The 21,174-nt window shown below is 47.2% G+C and overlaps 1 protein-coding gene across 1 annotated transcript in view; it reads right to left on the reverse strand.

The window, feature by feature from the left end:
* The window catches only part of Sap-r (Saposin-related), a 1,093,325-nt gene that overhangs the window by 431,408 nt on the left and 640,743 nt on the right, over positions 1-21,174 (reverse strand). Inside the window, exons 9-10 of the mRNA XM_068351162.1 lie at positions 9,485-9,662; positions 9,145-9,281 (exon numbers count right to left, since the gene is read on the reverse strand). Coding sequence (XP_068207263.1) covers positions 9,145-9,281; positions 9,485-9,662 — 315 coding nt within the window. The remainder of the gene's footprint in view (positions 1-9,144; positions 9,282-9,484; positions 9,663-21,174) is intronic.

Raw genomic sequence — 21,174 nt, forward strand, 5'->3', positions numbered from 1 at the left:
CTCAGAGGGAAGGAGGGATTACCCTTAAATCTCCACAGGAGACGAGTATCCAGTTACAGTATATAAATAATTCTAGGAGATACCTATCTCCAGTTGAATTGATAAAACGATACACGAGGGTAAACTGGGAACATGTAAGAAAGTATAATGAAGCGCCTAGGCTAGTTAGCCTAGCACGGGGCGAGATTTTGGTTACCTAAATCGCCGAAACTCTAACGTATACGATCGACATAAGGAAGAGGAAAATATATGCATAATTATATATATCTTTACTGGTATAAATGTGCCTAAATAGCTTTCATAATTTATTAATGCTCTTACAACCGGGAATGTCGTTCTGCTAACTAAATAACACATGCGTCATGAACGACAGTGCCCATGGCGCCTCCGGTGATTGGCCAAGCTCCGAACACATAAAATTACTCTAATTTCTCTGTGAAGCAGGAGCTAAAAATAAAAAATTTTAAGTAATTTTTATTTTTCCTAACATACTTACCGAGAACTACTTTCTTAGGAGTTACCTGTAATCTCCTCTCAACCGACCAGAGTTTTGTGTAGTATACCCTACCTCCGTTTTCTATGGAGGACTAACCCAGGAGTAAGGAGAACGTGCCCTGAGGGTAGGCCTGAGTTAGGTCGGCGTTAGCTTGGGTCTCGCTAGTCAGTAAATTCCTCGGATGGTGCAAAAAGTCCCTGCAAGGGCAGAAAGGCACTCGGGGAAGGTAGGGAGGGCCATTACCCGAAAGTAGTTCTCGGTAAGTATGTTAGGAAAAATAAAAATTACTTAAAATTTTTGATTTGTTCCAACACAAAGACTTACCTCGAACTACTTTCTTAGGAGACTTACACTTTAGGAGGTGGGAGTGTCTTCCTGACCTTCAGACCCAGCTAAGCGGACGTCAAGTAACCTAGATATGAACTAGGTTATATAAAACAAACCGGAAAAGGAAAGGTAGGGCAAACTACACAAAGAGCTCATGTTAGTGTCTAAGTTCTCGCCCTTTAAAATATTTCCTGATGCTGAGTCCAGTGACGAAGTTGCAGAGACGTGTCTTCATTGGTTATATATGTGTGGTTATCTCCGGTTTGGGATAGGAAAACGGGGATTAGGGTTAAAAGGAACGAACCTGTGTCTCCTGGTTTTGCTATCCACGATTGCACCTGGGGCTTCACCGTTAAATCGCTTGGAGCCCGGAGATGATTGTCCCAATTGAAAACCCGTCCAAAGACCTCCTTGAGTAATCCTTGAGATAATGGGCAGTGAAGGTCGACTGGTTCGACCAGGTGCCCGCCCGAAGGATCTGGCCCACTGCCATGTTCTTCGCAAAGGCTAAAGAAGTGCTTAGGCCTCTAATGTCATGTGGCCTAGGAGTACCTGGCAGGGTCAGTCCCTCTTCATTATAGGCCCTGGCAATAACTTGTCTCAACCAAAAGGAGATGGTATTCTTCGATACCTGCTTCTTCGTAACACCCGTGGAGACGAAAAGACTTTTGATACCCGGCCGGAGATGTGCAGTCCTCTCAAGGTACTTCCTAACGGCACGGACGGGGCACAACCTCAAATCCTCTGGATTCCCAGTCTTAGGGTTGGCTGGCATTGAGAATCCCTCGAACTTAGGATCCCAGAATGCTGGATTCTGGGTTTTTGCCACGAAAGAAGGGGCGAACTTGAGGGAGATTTCTCTCCACCCCTTCGAATGAGAGACGTCGTAAGACAGCCCATGGATCTCTCCTACTCTTTTTGCAGAGGCCAAGGCCAACAAAAAGACCGTCTTGAGAGTGAGATCCCTGTCTACAATATCTTTCAGCGGTTCGAACGGGGGACTACTTAACATCTTCAGAACCCTAGCCAAGTCCCACTGAGGCACCCTAACGGTTTGAGGAGGGCAGGCTTGTTCAAAGCTCCTGATAAGCATAGAAATGTGTCTAGAGGAGCCCAGGTCGATGCCCTTCAGAAGGAAGACTTGACCCAAGGCTGCACGAACTCCTTTTATAGCTGGAATTGACATCCCCATCTCGTCTCTGAGATGTACTAGAAAATCTGCGATATCTGGGACCGAGGCTTTGAGGGGCTTGATGTCCTTTGAAGCACACCACTTCGTAAAAGCGGCCCATTTTGCTTGGTAGACCGCTGCCGAAGATCGTCTCAGATAACGCGACATCTTTTCTGCAGTTCCTGACGAATATCCTTCCTTCCTCAGGAGTCGCTCGATAGTCTCCAGGCGTGAAGGCGTAGAGACTGCGGGTTGTCGTGGAACCTGAGAAAGTGTGGTTGTTGTAGAAGATCTGGCCTGTCGGGAAGTGGCCACGGAGGAAGGCATGCCAGGTCTTTTAGATCCGCGAACCACTCTCTCTCTCCGGCCACCAAGGCGCTACCAAAGTCATCCTTAAGTTTCGGGCAGCCCTTATTCTGTTGAGCACTTGCCTGATCAACGTGAAGGGGGGAAAAGCGTACACGTCGAGGTTGTCCCATTTGTGCTGAAAGGCATCTTCCAAGGCCGCCTTTGGGTCTGGGACAGGAGAACAAAACACGGGGAGTTGTGCTTTCAGCCTGGTTGCAAAGAGGTCCATCACTGGGGACCCCCACCTTTGAATGATGAGCCTGGCTACCTCTGGGAGAAGGGACCACTCTGTTCCCACTATCTGTCCCATCCTGCTGAGACCGTCGGCTAGGACGTTCTTCTTTCCTGGGATGAACCTTGCCGATATTACTATCTGGTTCGACTCTGCCCAATCCAGGATCTCTAGGGCGAGATCGCACAACTCCTTTGACTTGAGGCCTCCTTGCTTCTTTATGTACGCGACTACTGTGGCGTTGTCGCACATCAACGCCACAGTGTTTCCCCTTAGAAGTGCGATGAACTGCAGACAAGCTTTTTGGACTGCCTTCAACTCCAGGACATTGATGTGTAGGCCTTTCTCCACGTCCGTCCAGGTTCCTGTCGCTGTCTCGTTGAGGAGATGTGCTCCCCATCCCTCGGAGGCGTCTGTGAATAGGAGCATCCCGAGAGGCACGGTCGCGAAGGGCATCCCCTTGAGCGTATTCGACCGGCACTGCCACCACTCCAGGGAGGGAATTGTGTCTGGCAGAACTGGGATTAATTTTTGGGGCGAGTCCAGTTGGTTCCAGCAACCCTTCAGGTTCCATTGGATACTCCTGAGCCTGAGCCTCCCTTGGGGAACCAGTTTCTCCAATGACACCAGATGACCTATTAGCCTTTGCCAGTCCTTGGCTCTCCTGGGTTGCCCCGAAAGGAAAGGCAGAAGGATCTTTATTAGGTTGTTCACACGTTCCTCTGACGGAAAGGCCTTCACTAGTCGGGAATCCAGTGTCATCCCCAAGTAGGTCATCCTGGTGGAGGGCGACAGGTTCGATTTTTCTGAGTTGATCATGATACCCAGATCCTTGGAAAATTGAAGCAGCTTTACACCTTGCTCCCTCAAAACGTCCTCTGAGGAGGAAAGGAGCAACCAGTCGTCCAGGTACCGGATGAGGCGAATACCCCGCTCATGAGCCCACACCGAAACTGTCGCGAAGACTCTCGTGAATACCTGGGGAGCTTTTGACAAACCGAAGCAGAGGGTCTTGAATTGCAGGATCTGGGCACCCCACTTCACCCGGAGAAACTTTCGACTTGAGGGGTGGACCAGGATTTGAAAGTATGCGGTCTGAGGTCTATGGTCATCATATAGTCTTTTTCCCTCAAGGACTGCAAGACCGACTTCGGAGTGTCCATTTTGAAATCCGTCTTGCAAACAAACTTGTTGAGAGCTGACAGGTCTATCACCGGTCTCCATCCCTTCGTCGCCTTTTCTACCAGAAATAATCTGGCTGTAGAAACCCGGCCCCGGATGTAGGACCTCTTCCATGGCACCCTTCTCCAACATTGTGGACACTTCTTGAAGGGTCGCCCTCTTCAACGGGTCCTTGGGTGCCAGCCACTCCGTCAGGCTGGCCGGAATCAAAGGTGGAGGTTCCGTTAAGAACGGGAGCCTGTACCCTTCTTTCAGTACGGATACTGTCCAGGGCTCCGCTCCGTGAGCCCTCCATGCTTGCCAATATCGTCTGAGGCATCCCCCAACCTGAGGCTTGAGCAGGAGTAGGGGGCCTCCCACTATATCTCCTCCTGGAGGAGCGGCCTGAACGTCCTCTCCTGGAAGCTGAATAAGCCGTTCTAAAATAGGCAGACGCCGCTGGAGCTCCTCTACGGGGGGGGGCTGTGGTGCTGAAGCCCAAGAGGAAGATGGGGCGTCTCTCCTTGTCAGGCTAGGAGGGGCCTGAGAAGTAGAGGGCCCATCTGATGTTGACCTCTTGTAGGCGGGCCTCCTTACTGGTTGAGGTCTGGGAGTGCCCACTTCCTTCCGTTTAGCTACCTTCTCCATTATCTCCTCCAGCTGTTTTAAGGGGAACAAGGAGTCACCCCACACAGGAAGGCTCCTCATAGCCCTCGCCTCTCTGTCCGGGATCTTCCGGGAAAGCTTCGCCAAGATAGTATCCCTCTTGCGCAGTACCCAGTTCGCTGAAAGGGCAAGGGACTGATATGTTAGGAACTTCAAAGTCTTGCCCCCGGAGATGAGAAGCTCCTTCAGTAGGTTTTGTTGCTCCGGGTCCGTCAAGTCATAGGTGGCCTGTACCCCTACCAGTGTGGAGGCCCACCAGTCCAACCAAGAGGCGCAGTGCACTAAGTCTTTCGACATTTCCTCCATCATCGCCGCCTGTGACTGCGAAAAGCAAATCGGGGCCGAAGAGGCTCTGTCTTCTGGGGCACCCTGTCCCAGAACTTCGAGGGAAGGCTCTACCTTGCAGGCTCCCGGTCACTGCCCTTCTGGCACATAAAACTTACTCTGGGACCTGAGTCCCTGTAGTAACTTCAAGGAGCTCTGTGTCTTGGGAGCCTCGGCATTGCCCGCCACAACCTTATCCACGTGAGCCCGTCCCAGGACTAGATCCCTGGCCACAGGCAGGGCCAGGGAGGTTTTCTGCTGCACGGGTGCCTCCATCAACCGACTCAGGCTGGACCTCCAGAAGTCCTCGTCGGTTGGAACAGGTTCCTCAATACGATGATGCCTTCGTATCAGGCCTATTACTCTCCGATACGCCGAGTCCTCGGTCGGGGAACCTTCTCTGCCGTCAGCAGTACCTTCTGCCTGATCCCGAGGAGCCGGGTCACCGGGCACTCCTACCGGGCGCTTTGGCTCTGGATCAACGGGCACTCCCCTGCGGTGGTAGCGGTCTGCCCCGACGGGAACCTCCGCACCAGGGTCGGGTGTCGGGACGGGAATCGCCGTGTCGGCGAGAACTACCGTTCGTACAATCTCTTTGGAGGACGAGGAAGCGGTTCCCGTGGGCTGACCCGACGGAGGAAACCGTTCCTTTGGGTCCAAGAGCCGAGCCAGCTGTGCTGACCCGACCAGGCTGCCCGTACGAAAGCACGGTTCCCCCCGCTGGGCGGGGTGAGCCGGGAGCTTCGCGGTCTTACGCCTGCCTGAAGAGGCCTTCTCGCATTGCTCCCTGCGAGGGTCATATTTGCGGCTGAACGATGGCCTTCGTGGCGAATAATCCCTGGACCGTCGGCCAGGGGAACGTTGAAAATCACTCCTACGGGGAACGAAGACCCATTCACCATCGGGGGACCTACTCTTCCAGTACTTCCTCTGTGGTGACCTGGATCGTTTCCTACTGTATCTCGAGTGGGACCTTGAGCGGGAACGCCTGCTCCTGGACCGCTCCCTCCGCCGTCAGCGCCTCCTCCTCGCTTCATCTTCTGAAGAGATCGAAGAACCTCCATCCGAAGAACCCGACGATACTCTACAACCCGATCGACGGACGGGAGCGGGGGCCACGGAGGTCTTCGCGACCTGCTGAGTTCCAGAGGTTGAGGATTGTAGGAAAGAATCCGGAACCGCCGTCAGAGGAGCTGGAAAGGAGGTCGGTCGCACTACACTTGGGAACCAGGTATCCAGGCCCTCTTCCATCCGCATCGGGGACCTACCTGGCGTTTTAGGGAGCCTCCACCCGAAGGGCCCACTTACCATAGATTCTAACTTCTCCTGGGCGCTACCAGCCGCTGAAGTACCTGAAACACAGGACCACGAAGCGGGCGAAGAGACAGGCACAGCGTTACTACTCCACATGGGGTCGTCGGAGGAGACGTGCCCCCCAAGCACAAGGGCAGAGTCTCCAGAACCTCCAGCCACAGCACTATCAGGCTCCCCACTAGCCTGAGAAGGCCCAGCAACCCCCACATCATATACATTAGACTCCTGGGGAAGGGCCCTCGGCACTTTCCCCGCAACGGACTTACCTCGTCCCCTACTCTGGGTAGGGGAAGAGGAGACAGAAGCCCCATCGGACCGTCCACTTGGCGACGGTAACGGCGAAGAGATGCTAGACTTCCTGGGCGAACGTTTCGATGACTTCTTCTTTTTCGTGCCATAACGCACCCACTGGATCTCATTCCAGTTAACACACTCATCGCACGTATCCGACGGCGAGCACACTCTGCCTCTACAGGAAGAGCAAAGGGAATGAGGGTCCACTTCTGGTTTGGAAAGGAACGCTCCACACGACTTTCCGGCTCTAGGCCCAGGACAACGGCGGATCTGCTCCATCGCACACAACCACAAGACACAGGCACGAAGGGAATAAACAAGGAATTCACTTGGGAAACACAAGGAAAGGTAGTGAACACGCGAGAACACAAGGGAAAAGCACAGAGATACCACGCGGTAACCACGTGGGACACACGAGTCGGGACACAAAGGGTCGTAAGAGAATGAGAGCGGCGTGATGGTATCACGACGCGACCAGAGAACTTACTGACTAGCGAGACCCAAGCTAACGCCGACCTAACTCAGGTCTACCCTCAGGGCACGTTCTCCTTACTCCTGGGTTAGTCCTCCATAGAAAACGGAGGTAGGGTATACTACACAAAACTCTGGTCAGTTGAGAGGAGATTACAGGTAACTCCTAAGAAAGTAGTTCGAGGTAAGTCTGTGTTGGAACAAATTATACACTGTAAAGAATAAATACTCAACTTTCCAGAGGCAGAAGAAGCTGGAGATTGCAAGATAAATCCTCACAAAAGCGATCAAAAACGTTAGAGCAACAGGGAAAACCACCGTGCGAATTCGCTATAAAAATAGGAATAAGCGCCATTTTGGATACTTGCAATAGTACGGGAGGAAGGGTAACCTTGATAATGGCTCCCCTTCTGTTTTCGCCACTCTTCCCCCTCGAAACGAAAACGCTATTCAGGGTGAAGATTGCTATGTGTCGTATCAAGATATACGTCCCCTGATATTATGCGATATCCTTAAGAGAAATTTTAAGGATATTCGCGCCAGGAGTTAGAATTCTGGAGACCTAAGGTCAATTCTCTGGGAATATCACTGTAGCCAAATATCCCTTAGAAAGCTATCAATAGGAACCTTCCATCAAGACGACATTGACTGAGCCCAAAAAAGTAATTTTAACTTTCAGAAGTTTATATTTGTACATGACGCATCCGGGACGTCATCGTACCAAAGGGGTTAAAAATAAGAGGGTTTGTATTTGTATCGGAACAATCAACATTAAATAAAAAAAATAATAATGTTCAAATTAAAACAATTTAAAAATTGCGGTCAAGAAGAACAAATAATAAATTAAATAAATTAAGCAGAAAGTGAATGATAATGTTTCCATTAAAAAAAATCTCGGTAAGTCATAATGTCTTTAAAATACCTTCTAAAACAAATCCTTGAAGGGGAAATTGCAGTTTAGTGGAGAAACTTGGTCAATCTAGTAGATGGCAGACTAGTTGGTCTCAACATCACTGTAGCTGATAACTTCCTATGTATCAATGACACTGGGTTCGACTATCAGGTTCTCTTCTTTTTAAAGGCTAGCTGTCCCTTTTTCATTTGTTACAATACAGCATTTTCAATAACATTTTTCAAGCTATTATGAGGCAACCACCTTTATCAACTAAAATAATTTATGTGACCATATCGTTATCGTTATTACTAGTTGAGCTGCAACCCTAGCTGGAAAAGCAGGATGCTACAAGGCACAGAACAGGGAAAATAGCCCAGTGAGGAAAGAAAATAGGGAAATAGATAAACTATAAACGAGAAGTAATGAATGTAAAACATAAAATATATCAAGATTATATATAAAACAGCTCGTACAACTCATAGACTAAAGATAAAATATCTGATAAAACTGAGCAACATAGCAGAGCTAAGACACTAATAAAATTGGTCAACATAGCAGAGCCAACACACCATGCATGGCTTAGTACTCTCTAGGATAGCCACTTCAATGGAAGGAAGGACAGCAATGATGGTTTGAAAAATGGATACCAGAGGAGGATAAATGAACAAATTGGTAAAAGGCAACATCTCTATAAACCACCAGGCATCCATAACCTTTCTATTAAGACTGCCCGATACACCATTTTAAAAAACAAGAGAAAGAGAGAATAGATAGTGTGCTTGAGTGTACCCTCAGGCAAGAGAACTAACCTAATAGAGTGGAAGACCACGGAATAGAAGCTATGGTACTACCCAAGACTAGAGAACAATGGCTTATCAATCTGCACAAAGAAATTTGTCATCTAGGTTATCGTGTCACATAAAGTAAGTTTTAATTTTGCACAAAAATGAGTGACAAGCGCCTAATTTTGAGTTGGTAATACTGCAATGGTTTTACATCATTTAAAAATGAAATTCATTATTACATATAATTTATCAGAAAATTGTCAGTGAACTACTATATACATGCTGGGGAGGTGAACACAAAGCAGTTTAGACAAATTAAAAGTTTGATGAATAATTATTAATAAATGGATCATCATCACTACTGCATATCAACTTTCAGAACCTACAGGTACTAAATCGACTTTCTGAAGAACTATAAAAGCAGGAAAAACAATAGTGTGATCTAAACATACCAAAGAGCAACTTCCACAATTGAAAGGTCCACTAACATGTTACAATAGATTAGGTTTCAGTAATAACTCACCCTTAACTTATGGCAAGTTCCTTCAAAACTGAATAACATGGATACCAGGGGTAAAAGAATGGGCAAAATAGAGAGGTTTATTTGCTTCAACAGGAGTTCCACTCGCAGAGTCAAAATTTTTTTCGTACTGTACTTACCCTGGTCGATTTCTGTTCCAGCATGTTCTGGAGGAAATGAACAGCAAATTCACACATCACACACATATTGTCATCACCAACATTCCCCTTGCCAAGTGGAGATCCTATTACACCAGTTTTTCCAGCAGAGACAATATCTGTAAATAAACGAGTTAACAATTAAAAAATTATTGAATGATCAATAGTAACAAATTAACATAAGTCAAAAGCATTTTAACGAGTTAACAATGAAACAATTATTGAATGATCAATAGTAACAAATTAACATAAGTCAAAAGCATTTTATATAATGTAATCTGCATAATCATCAAAAGATGAAAATAAATATTTGAAATCTTACGGATTCCACCCTTGGATAGCTTTACACGAGGCAGCTCGACTTCATCTTTAAACTCATTAATTGCAGCCTCGTCCATGCCTGTCATGTGACGGCCTTCACTGTTAACCCTTACAGCAGGCAAAATGTCAGATGGAGGTATAACTTCATGAATGCTATCTAGAAGTGTCCAAATAGGGTACTGTAATGAAAATTTCACTGTTAGAGCCTCAACACAAAGTAATAAATAATTTTCATAGTGAAAAAAAAAAATTAAGAAATAATTACAAAAAAACTCAATCAATAACTTCCAGTGTAGAAAAGCAAAACATGAGAAATAATAAAGAAAAATGGTTTCGATAGTTAAATATGAGAAATTTGTATTTTTCCTAGCAATACTTGCCACAAACCACATCTATAGGAGAATCCTGGGATTTTCCCTGTTCCGACCAAAAAATTCTGGATAGGCCTCCCCCAAATCTCCACCTCTCCCCGGCAGTGATGACCGGAGGTCAGCTCGGGTTCCAGCATGGACAATGAATTCCATTACAGTTCTGGTCACCCTTGTGTTCGGTTGTCTCGTTCTGACCAGATTTATTACCAGTATTGTGTTCCTCGTGTTGTGTCCCATTTTTTTTTCCGGTGTGTAGACTTTGGTTGTGCATTACCATTCAGCATGGAAAGTGAGAGTGTTCAGTGTAGGTAACCAGGTATCTTTCGCACATGGATATGGAACCTCATGCTTTGTGTACTTTGTGTCGGGGTCACCTTGTTCTCAGAACATGAGCCGCAAGTGTGTGAACTGGCCTGACTTCCAGTGAAAGTCTATGGCCACTAAGAGAAAGACGAAGAAAAAGGACCATACTCTCAAATCATACGTAGTGTCACCTGCAGGACCCGACGTAAATCCACATGAGATGGACACCTTTAAAAAGACAGAAAAAGCTTACAAAAAAAAAAAAAACTTCCCCTTTTGGAGTTGTCTCACTTGAATGTAGATTTTGGGTCTTTTGACACTTGACTTTGCAGCTGAACATTGCGCTTAAATTTCCAGAATACTGTGCAGTATCCTCTTTATATGTAAATTTCTTACACCCTACATTGTACAGTATGTTATTTATTATATCTACAAAAAAATCTTCTAATTATGACATAAAAATAAATGTACAGTAATCCTCCAGAAAAAAAAATAATTTAAAAATCAAAGTACATAAATAACTAAAAATCTCGACTATCTCAAATTACGCAGCAAAGCAGTAGGCTGGCTTGCCATTACAACACCTCTACATCAAAATTGTAAAACCACCAAAAACTAATGTCAATCAATATAACAAATTAGGATTCAATTCTAATTTTTCCTAACATACAAACCTGTAGTCCCCTTTAGTAGGGTATCAATTTCGGCGAAGCTACAAACTAGCCGATAGCTTTTTCAACTACTGAGCTCCCTCCCTTCGCTAGTAGCGGTAGATGGGGAGTGGGTGACCCACTCCCCCGTTCCCCGCATACCGGCGACCAGCCGTCACTTTGAAATTCAGCAGGACACAGTATGGTGGGCACAGTATGCGTAAAAAGGACTACAGGTTTGTATGTTAGGAAAAATACAAATTGATTCCTAATTTGTTTTTGTTCCGACACAGAATACAAACCATTCTGTCCTCTTTAGCAGGGACTCACCTTCAGGAGGGTGGTAGTACGGGTCCAACTGGCTGGTCCAGTGTCCCGGGAGGGTTCAGGATACTCACTGGAGTTGCGGCTGAGGGTTCATGTCACCTCATCATCCTTCAGGTTGACGGCCTGCTCATATGACAACTGTAAAGGAAGGCAGTCGGTTAACATCGGTACAATAATACGGTCGTTTATAGCAGATTATTGTTCCAGATGTCAACCAAAACCCCACTCAGCTAAGGAGATAGGAGACACCACCAGTTGTCCAATGACAACTGAGGCTGTCACTAACCCACAGTTAGACGAGGTCAGCATGTGCACAGGCTCTCGGATGCTGTGACCCCATGAGAGTGGAGAAAATGAAGAATGAAGTACGACAGTCACTCACTTATTCATTCCAGACTTACTCACGAGTAACGTCCGCCCTCGATCAACTGATACTTATCCTACATGGGAGCTGAGGTTTATACAGTGAACCCTCGTTTATCGCGGTAGATAGGTTCCAGTCGCGGCCGCGATAGGTGAAAATCCGCGAAGTAGTGACACCATATTTACCTATTTATTCAACATGTATATTCAGACTTTTAAAACCTTCCCTTGTACGTAGTACTGTTAACAAACTACCCTTTAATGTACAGAACACTTAATGCATGTACTACAGTACCCTAAACTAAAACAGGCACAAATATTAAAGGTGATTTTATATCATGCATTTCCTAAACACGCTAAAAGGCACGATAAAAAATGGCAACCAATGTTTTGTTTACATTTATCTCTGATCATAATGAAGAAACAAACTGGAGGTAGAGCTTTGCTTATTACCCAGACATATTTCCCATACTTTTCCCTTAGAACTACATCACATCTTCCTACTTTAGATATATATATATATATATATATATATTTATATATATATATATATATATATATTTATATGTATACACATATACATACCTACATATATACATAAATACATGCATACATATATATATATATATATATATATTACTGTATATATATATGGGTTATGGAAAAAATCCGCGAAGTGGTGAATCCGCGATGGTCGAACCGCGAAGTAGCGAGGGCTCACTGTACCACATTTTGTGCTGCCACCAAAGGCCCAAGCGAGAATGTGTCTAGGGCCCTGTGGGTGATGTCTTGCAGGTAATGGGCTGTAAAAGTAGTCTGGCATTTCCAGACACCTGCCTGTAGTACCTGAGTGACTGAAAAGTTCTTCCTGAACGATAGTGAGGTGCCTATAGCTCTTGTGTCGTGTGCACGGGGGCGACGATCCGTCAGTTCTATGACTCTCTCGATGACTTGACAGATCCATGAAGAGATGGAATTCCTCGTGATGTGTCGCATCGTCCTCCCCGTGCTGACGAAGAGTCTGTCGAGAAAAGGACGGCATCTTCTCATTCATTTCGAGTATAGCCTCAGCGCCCTTACAAGGCAAAGTAACAGCTGATCAGGATCATCGGTTACGGAACTCAGGCTCTCAATCCAAAAGGGCCCGAATCTAGGATTCGCTACTGATGGATTTTGAGTCTTAGCTACAAACTCTGGTACAAAACTGAGAGTAACCTGCCCCCATCCCATTGAATAGGCGATGTCGTGGGAGAGACCATGTAGCTCTCTGACTCTCTTCACAGGGGCCAGTGCTACTAAGAAAGCCATCTTTAGTGTCAGGTCCCTGTCGGAGGCCTGACAAAGAGGTTTGTAAGGTGCTCCTTTCAAGGAATGTAGAACCCATACTACATTCCATGGGGGTGGTCTGACCTCCAACTGAGGGCAAGTCCGTTCGAAGTTTCGTACGAGAAGAGATAATTCTCTCGAGGAGGAAATGTTGACGCCATTCAGTTCAAAGACAAAGCTTACGACCGAGCAATAGCCTTTAACGGTCGACACTGAACGGATGAAAACCTCGTCCACGACACCAACCACAGAGGATTGTCCACTTGGCCTGATAGAGGGCCGAGGTGGACTCATTGAAGTATCCAGACATGTGCCTCGCAACCAGCTCCGAAAAGCCTTTCCTTGCAAGGAGCTGCTAGATAACCTCCAGGCGTTAAGTCAAAGCGATTTCACCGCCTTTTGGAAGATCTCGCTGTGTGGTGGTCTGAGAAGCTCTGGACGAGGTGGTAGCCCACAGGGTGTCTCGACTAGCAGATATAGAAGGTCTGTGAACCATTCCATATGTTGCTAGAGCGAAGCTATCAGGGTCAACTGAAGGTTGTACTATTCCCGGATTCTGTTCAGTAGCCTTCTTACTAGACAGAAGGGGGGAAACGCGTAGACGTCCACATTACCCTAATCCAGCACTGGGGAACAATATATTGGAAGCTTTCGGTTGAGAGACGTCGCAAAGAGGTCTATCATCGGCGAACCCCACAAAGTTAAAACTTAGTTGGCTATCTGTTGATCCAAAGACCATTTGGAACCCACTATCTGAGACTTCCTGCTCAGATTGTCTGCCAAGATGATGTTCTTGCCCCGTTATGAAGCGGTCTGATAGGGTTACCGAATTTTCTTCCGTTCAATTTAGGATGTCCACAGCCATCTGGCAAAAGGGTTGTGAAAAGGTACCTCCTTGTTTGTTGATGTGGGACACTACCGTAGTGTTGTCGCTCATCAGCACTACTGTGTGCCCTGTTTGAAGGTCTTGAGGGCCAGGAATGCTGCCCTCATTTCTAGGAGGTTCATGTGGCACGACCTTTCGAATTCTGACTAAAGGTCTGAAGCTGTCAGGTATGACATGCGAGCCAGCCAACCCCCCGTACGTAAATGTAAATTTTAAACAAAAAAATACCCCATTTCATATAAAATAGGTTATTACAAATATTATACTTTATCATATTACGGTAGTCTGTATAATACTGTAAAGTTCAGTACAGTATGTTGTTCTCATGAAACAAAAGCACGGCATTCGATTACAACAGCCGATATTCTCTCTCTCTCTCTCTCTCTCTCTCTCTCTCTCTCTCTCTCTCTCTCTCTCTCTCTCTCTCTCTCTCTCTCTCTCTTATACAATACTTACATATAGATGAAGAAACTAAAATTAGTTTTCTTAGTGTCAATTAAATACGAAACGAAAAAATTATGCCGAGTTTAGGCCTACATCCATTTCAATCGTTGCTAAAAATATGGCATCCGATTTCATCAGCAAACCACTATTTTTTGGGAAACATCATTTTATTCTAGAAAATTGCTACTCTTTAAATAATTAATTGCACATTAAGAAAGCGTGTACTTTTGTTTTAAAATTTCGGGTGTGTTTTAAAAATCGAGTATTGTTGACTTCTTTTGGTTTTACTTTTGGCTGTGATCAGATCAGCTGATGTCTAGCTGCCGCTCTTGAGAGCGTACGAATACACTAACAAAGTATCGTTTATACCATTTCTTAACTTATTCAAACCGTCTATACAGTTGATATTACATAAGCACCAATGTGTTATAACCTATCAAATTTTTTTGTTTATTACATTTAAAACACACACACTCTCTCTCTCTCTCTCTCTGTGGGCTACTTTTCACTACCTCCCATTCCTTACCTCTCTCTATCTCTCTAACAAATTATATCTTTGTTGCTCCTCAAACTTTCATTTATATTGAAAATCAATCATGATTCAATTTTCCTTACTTTCTCCAATCTCGCACCATCGGTCACATCGCGGTATTTTCGAAATTTCCGGAAAATCTGCGATATATGTACAGTATATACATGCGTTATGAAAAAAATCCGCGAAGTGGTGAATCCGCGATGGTTGAACCGCGAAGTAGCAAGGGATCACTGTACCTGAAAAGGCGTATCCCTTGGCTGTAAGCCCATGTGGACACTAAGGTGAAGAGCCTTGTGAACACTGGGGGTGCTGTCGACAGGCCGAAGCACAGCACTTTGAATTGGTATACCAGATTTGCCGACATAACGAGGAGGTACTTCCTTGACGCTGAGTGGACTGGGACCTGGAAGTACGCATACTTCAGATCTACCGAGATCATGAAATCCCGTGGTCTGATTGCCTGTCTGACCGTCTAAGCGGTCTCCATCTTGAATGGAGTTTGTTCGACAAACCGTTTCAGTGCAGCGAGGTCGATGACTGGTCTCCAGCCTCCAGACGCATTTTTCACAAGAAAAATGTGACTGTAGAAGCCTGGGGACTCATCCTCGATCTTTTGGAGAGCGCCCTTCTCCAGCGTGGTCCAGATTTCGGCCTGGAGGGCCTTGTCCTTCACGGATCCCGACTCGTAGGACTCTGGTGTTGACGGTGGATGAGCCAGGAGAGGGGGATAATTGACCAAAAGACGATATATCACCTTCTGAGAACGGAAACGGACCAGGAGTCCGCTAACAGTTCCATCCACCGTCGCCATCTGCTGCACAGGCATCCCCCCACCGGTGGACAGGTCAGGGGATTGCCCTCCCTAGCAGGATTTGCTGTTGCCTCTGAAGCCTTTGGATTCTTTTGGACGAAAGGTATCATAGGCTCCTGAGGTTGCATCAGCTTTTTCTTAGGAGCAGTCTTTTTCTGATCGTTCTTGGTGGTTGTAGTTCTCTGCGGTTGTTGCTGCTGTCGAGGAGGCTTACGGGGAGCTACCACGCGCTGAAGGAGAGAGTCGTGGCTCGCCTTCCTCCAGCGCTCGGCCACAGCCTCGATGCGGCTCCCGCGAACACCGTAGGGATATCCATCAGAGCGTTGCGGAGTCTCCTAGTCTCCCTCTTCGGCAGCTGTTTTTGGAATCTGGAGGCCACAGCATCTCGGCGCCTCAAGATCCAGTTGGCCCATTGGTTGACGACATTCTCCATCAAGACTTCACGGGTCCGCCCCGAGAGAAGGAAGAAGAAGAGGGCTTCCTTTCTCTTTGTTGATGAGAAGTTCTCCTTCTTGGCGAGGTAGCCAACTGTCCCCCAACCAATAATCCAACCATGAGGAGGATTGCTGAAGGCTTTGCCAGCCTCTCGATGGTGTCTCCCGGTGTGAGCGACAAGATTTCTGGATCGAGCGGTAGATGTGAGGGATCGTCATCAATCACCCTCTTAGTACTTCCTGTGCCTGATTACGGTGGAGGACGAAGTCTGGAGGAATCAGCCGCTCTGAGTGAGTGCGTAGCGTCAGTTACCTGGGCATACACTCGCTTCTTTGGCGCCTTCACCCCCCTTGACAAGGGTAGGGATACTCTGGTTTTGGTGGGTTTAGGGGCGTCTGAGAACAGATCCAGAACTGTGTCTTGGCCCTCGCGTGGAACCTGGTCTGGTTCCCCAAGGTTGTTCACGTGGCAAATGCACGAAAGGACCTGAAGAAAAACTCTATCAGAATCTTTTTGCTCCAGTACAGACACCTTTGGGCTGGAGGCCCATCTGAGTGGTTAGATCCATCGTCAAAGGGTATTTCCTCACCCGAGCTAGTTCCCATAGCAGCTCAAGGTGGGTGGAGTTTGTCAACTGGGGTCTTTCATGATCTGGAAGGCAGACCACTGTGGGATACACTCCCCACAGCGGTTGGACCCTTAGACTCATTCCTTTGAGGCTGACGGTCACCCATAGACCGCCAATTCTTAGGAATGGTCTTAAGAGTCCTTCCTCTCTTTGGGTGGAGCGAAGGAATCCAGGAGAGAGTTTTCCCAAAGCTCTTGTGACCTCGGATCCTTCTCCCTCAGTCACGCTGGCTTGAGTAGGAGCCTCCTTGGGGGATGATCCCGCATGCTGCATGGGCGACAGACGGTAGTGCTCCGTGTATGAGATCTCTCTTGGAGATTTCTAAGCCCTGCTCAGCCTAGGGTGCGAAGTATCTCCCGTAGGAGGAGTTCTATTCCTCCTTTCCCTCCTCTTGCCCTTGGGCACAATAGGAATCATGTCCAACCTCTCTCACATGGGGTTCTGCGTGGTTGGACCCATACTCCTCAGGTAATCCTCGTATCTAGAGGAGAGCACCGTGGGAGAGGATCGGGTCTGCCTCGGGGATGAAGAGCGTCGAGGATTTGAAGGGGGGGAATCTTCACTCTTGTGGTCCAACAAAATCGATGGGGCTCTAACTACCGAGGAAGGGGGTTGTGCTGGAAGAGCTACCGTCTCCTTGATAGCCTTCACCAGGTCCTGAAACCATGGGGTGTCTTTGGTAAAGGAAAACTCTGCAGAGTTATACCTCGATGTCTAGGACCTAGTAATGAAGCCTCGAAGGGAACTGGTCTCGAGGGCTTATCGGGTCTATCATATTCCCGTGGGGAACATCGCTTCGAAGTTCTCGGTGTAACTGTAAGCCTAGGAGCCTCATGGTGATCTGTGCCTCAGTGTTGTTGGTGCATAACACCTACTTGTTATGTGCGCATTGGCTGGGCCTTCGGTGGTTCCATAGCACGATCCTGCTGGATGGAATGCCCTAGGTCTCTTTCCCACTCCCTCTTACGTGAAGAGAGCTCGCTATTTGGTGTGTGCTCGCCCTCGGGCAGGTGTGCGCTCTCGCCACAGTGCAGTTAACCAGGAATATGCTCTCTTGGAGGGGCGCGCATGCACTGAACGTCCCTGCTATCGCCAGGTGTAGCAGTCTGAGGATGCGCTGGAGCGCATAAGGTAGAGAGCATGCTTCCTAGAAGCGCGCATGTGTTGTAATGAGTGCAATGCACTCCCTGAAGTTGTAGCGCTTATTGCATGTCTTGAGCGCTCACCGTATGGCAAGCGAGGAGCGTTCACCGAGTGTGGCATGCGAGGAGCGCTCACTGGGTGTGGTGCGCGAGGAGCACTCACTGGGTGTGGCGCGCGAGGAGCACTCACTGGGTGTATCGCGCAAGGAGCGTTCACCGGGTGAGGCGCGCGAGGAGCGCTCACTGGGTGTGGGGCGCGAGGAGCGCTCACCAGGTGTGGCGCGCAAGTAGTGCGATCTGGTGATGGAGCGAGCTCTGAATGGTACCGAGCAGTGGTCAAGTACATAGCACTCGCCCTTTGCTGGGCTTGGTTCGCTGCAATCACTTTGTGCTGACGAGTCTCGCTGCTCTGAGCGCGTGTACGCGTCTCACCCTGAGGGTGAGTATCGAGCCAAAGTCATGAGTGCACCTTACTCTCCACCGTTAGTGAGGTTAGGGTTGGCACTGCGTGCTTGAGCACGGGAAGATGGTATAACGCTCTCTACACCCTGCGGGTGTGATGGCGAGGAGGCAAGACGATGTGACGAGTCATGTGACCGTTATTGGGCTTCGAAGGGCTACCGTCAGATGGACTCAATCCTGGTATGGATGAGTCCATAGGGCATTGGTGGAACCCCAATGGGGGGAAACACTCGGGGGAGACTTGCTTCTCCCACAAGCGGGAAGGACGGTCAGCCCCCTTAGCTCCCGGGGGAGCATCGTCACAAGGGCGAAACTGAAGATCGGCAACGATGGTTGTAGATTTCTCTTTCCTCGGAAGGATCGATTCCCCCTCACCTGGAGGCAAGCCTCCAGAGAATAAAGTCCTGGTTTAGCAGGAGGAACCAAGCCGAAGCTTGTTCCTGGAACTTGAGAGTCCTCACCTGCCTCTGTCCGTCCTCTGAAGGAGAGCGGATGGAGTAACGGGCCGGAGACGAGGACTGCGCCTAGAGCACACGTGCATGCCCAAGCGGAGGACCTCCTAAAGACATTCCTTGGACCGGGTGTGTGTGTGTGTGTGTGTGTAGTAAGCCCAAAGATGGCCATATATGTTGCAGCAAGTCATCATCAATGGGTTTCCCTGCGGCGGAGGTCGGCAATGCTTCGCTATGGGGAGCAAAGGAGACCGCCGAACAGCAGGGTTGCCGCTCTTACTCGAAGGGGCTCCAGGGGAACCCGAACGGGAAGAGCCAGAATGGGCGGATTGATGGGCAGGAGTAGGTGGTCTGGGTTACTTTCCCTTCGCCGCAAACTCCGAGGGGGAAGAATCCTTCTTCGATCTCTTCTTCCTGCATTTACCAAATCGCACCCATTGGGAGGGCGACCACTCCCTACAATCATTGCAGGAGTGACCCCTGCACGAAGGGCAGAGACCATGAGGGTCCGTCTTTTCGGCGGACATGAAGGTGCCGTAGCGGCGACCTTCCTTCCCAGGACAGGTTCGCATATTGAACCTTCACGGGCAAGCACTCTTGAAAAGAAAAAATAAAGCCAAAGTAAAAAAAAGCATAAATTCAAACCAGCTAGTTCCAAAATATAGGAGGTATATTTCCGCACTACTGTATTTTGCGGGAGAGAAACAGCACGTCTACATTCTACCGGGCCGAATGGAAAAGTGACAGCTGGTCGTCGGTATGCGGGGAACGGGGGAGTGGTCACTCCCCCCCCCTAACTAGCGAAAGGAGGGAGCTCAGTAGTTGAAAAAGCTATTGGCTAGTTTTCAGCTTCGCCGAAATTGATACCCTACTAAAGAGGACAGAATAGTTTGCATTGTGTCGGAACAAATGTTTGATAGTAAGAACAATAGTAGTCATAATACCTCTGGTGCTGCTATAAAATGACAAATTTGGAGGCAATTTGTATTTTACATAATACAAACCTGGAGTTCTTTACATAGGAGAATAAATCAGCGCAAGCTTGTATACAGCTATTAAAATCTCATTTTTTCGACTCTGTCTTTCTCTGTCCATAGCCCAGTTATCTAAAGCTGTGACGCTCAGCCCAGTTATCTAAAGCTGTGACGCTCAGCCCAGTTATCTAAAGCTGTGACACTCAAATTACACGATGTTTTAACATGATGTAAAAAAAAAAACAATTCCGGTGGTTACTAGTAGCAGCAGGGAGAAGCACCGCTTCCCCCCTCACTCATACTTTCTTTACTTTGAGTGCAAACAAGACTTTCCCCTACGGGGTTAGGTGATGGCGGGTATTGTATGTGTAAAGAACTCAAGGTTTGTATTATTGAGAAAAATACAAGTTACCACTTACAAATTTGTTCTTTGTTCCTACACAGAACACAAAACTTACATACTTTACATACAGAACACAAACCTTACATACTTTACATTGGAAACTTAAACTATGGTAGGTGGAAGTCACTTCAACTGGCTGAACTTTGAATCTGGGATTGCAGAATCCAAACATGATAATGCAGAGGATGCGCATTTTTACATCTTGTAATCCAATAGTGTCTTCTCAATACCAGCAGGCTGACGGTCCGAGTGAAAGTGAAAATGAGAGTTTGAACACAATTAAGACTGTCAAGGCTAAGTACTCATAAAACCACGGGGTTGTGATTATAATTACTGAAAGCCAACATCTCAACACTCCCTCGTAAGATTAGAGAAGCAACTTGAATATAGTCAGCCGTCAATATTCGCGGGAGTTAGGTAACAGAAGCAGGAGCGAAAAGCGAAAATCCGTGAATATTTGCTGCCAAGGGTGGGTCAACTCATAACTTAGCAACTCGCTGCCCATTGCTACGTGAGGACAACTAATGCACTAAGTAACATACTGTACTGACTAATATTGTTTTTACTTGGGGTCTATCACAGTATAAATATTATGTCAGCTTATGAACACATTTCAGTAATGGTACATGTACATGTGTACTGTATGTATATGCATACAGTACATAGTAAGACCACAATACACATAACATGAGTCATCACCACATTTCTAAGTCATCAATGTAATACCATAACACTGTTGTTCCTTTATTCATGACAGCCATTGCACCATTTTTCATAAAAAGACTCCAAGCAAGGACCTGTCGGAATGTTACAAGCCTAGGGACCTTATCCCAGAGCCTCGCCACAAGTCCACCTATCCTATGACCGTCTACTCCCCTGGAGTATCTCATTTCAGACATCTTTGAAAACAACGTTGCTATTCAGTCGCCATAAAGCAAGACCAGGAAAAGACAAGAGACAGACAGACTAATGACCAATGGGACATCCAGCAAGGCCAGTGAACCCACCATCAGGGATTGAAAGGGGTATTTTGTTGCAAAACCGGGTGGGCATGTTCCTCGCCCTTCAACCATCATAGAAGTGAGATGTCTCTTCCACTTCCTCCTCGTGAAAGGCGACAACATCTCTTTATCAAGGTAAGGTGTCTGTATGAGAACCTTATATCCTCCTAATCCTTAC

Source organism: Palaemon carinicauda, chromosome 27, assembly GCF_036898095.1.
Source record: "Palaemon carinicauda isolate YSFRI2023 chromosome 27, ASM3689809v2, whole genome shotgun sequence".
NCBI classification, from domain to species: Eukaryota; Metazoa; Arthropoda; class Malacostraca; order Decapoda; family Palaemonidae; genus Palaemon; species Palaemon carinicauda.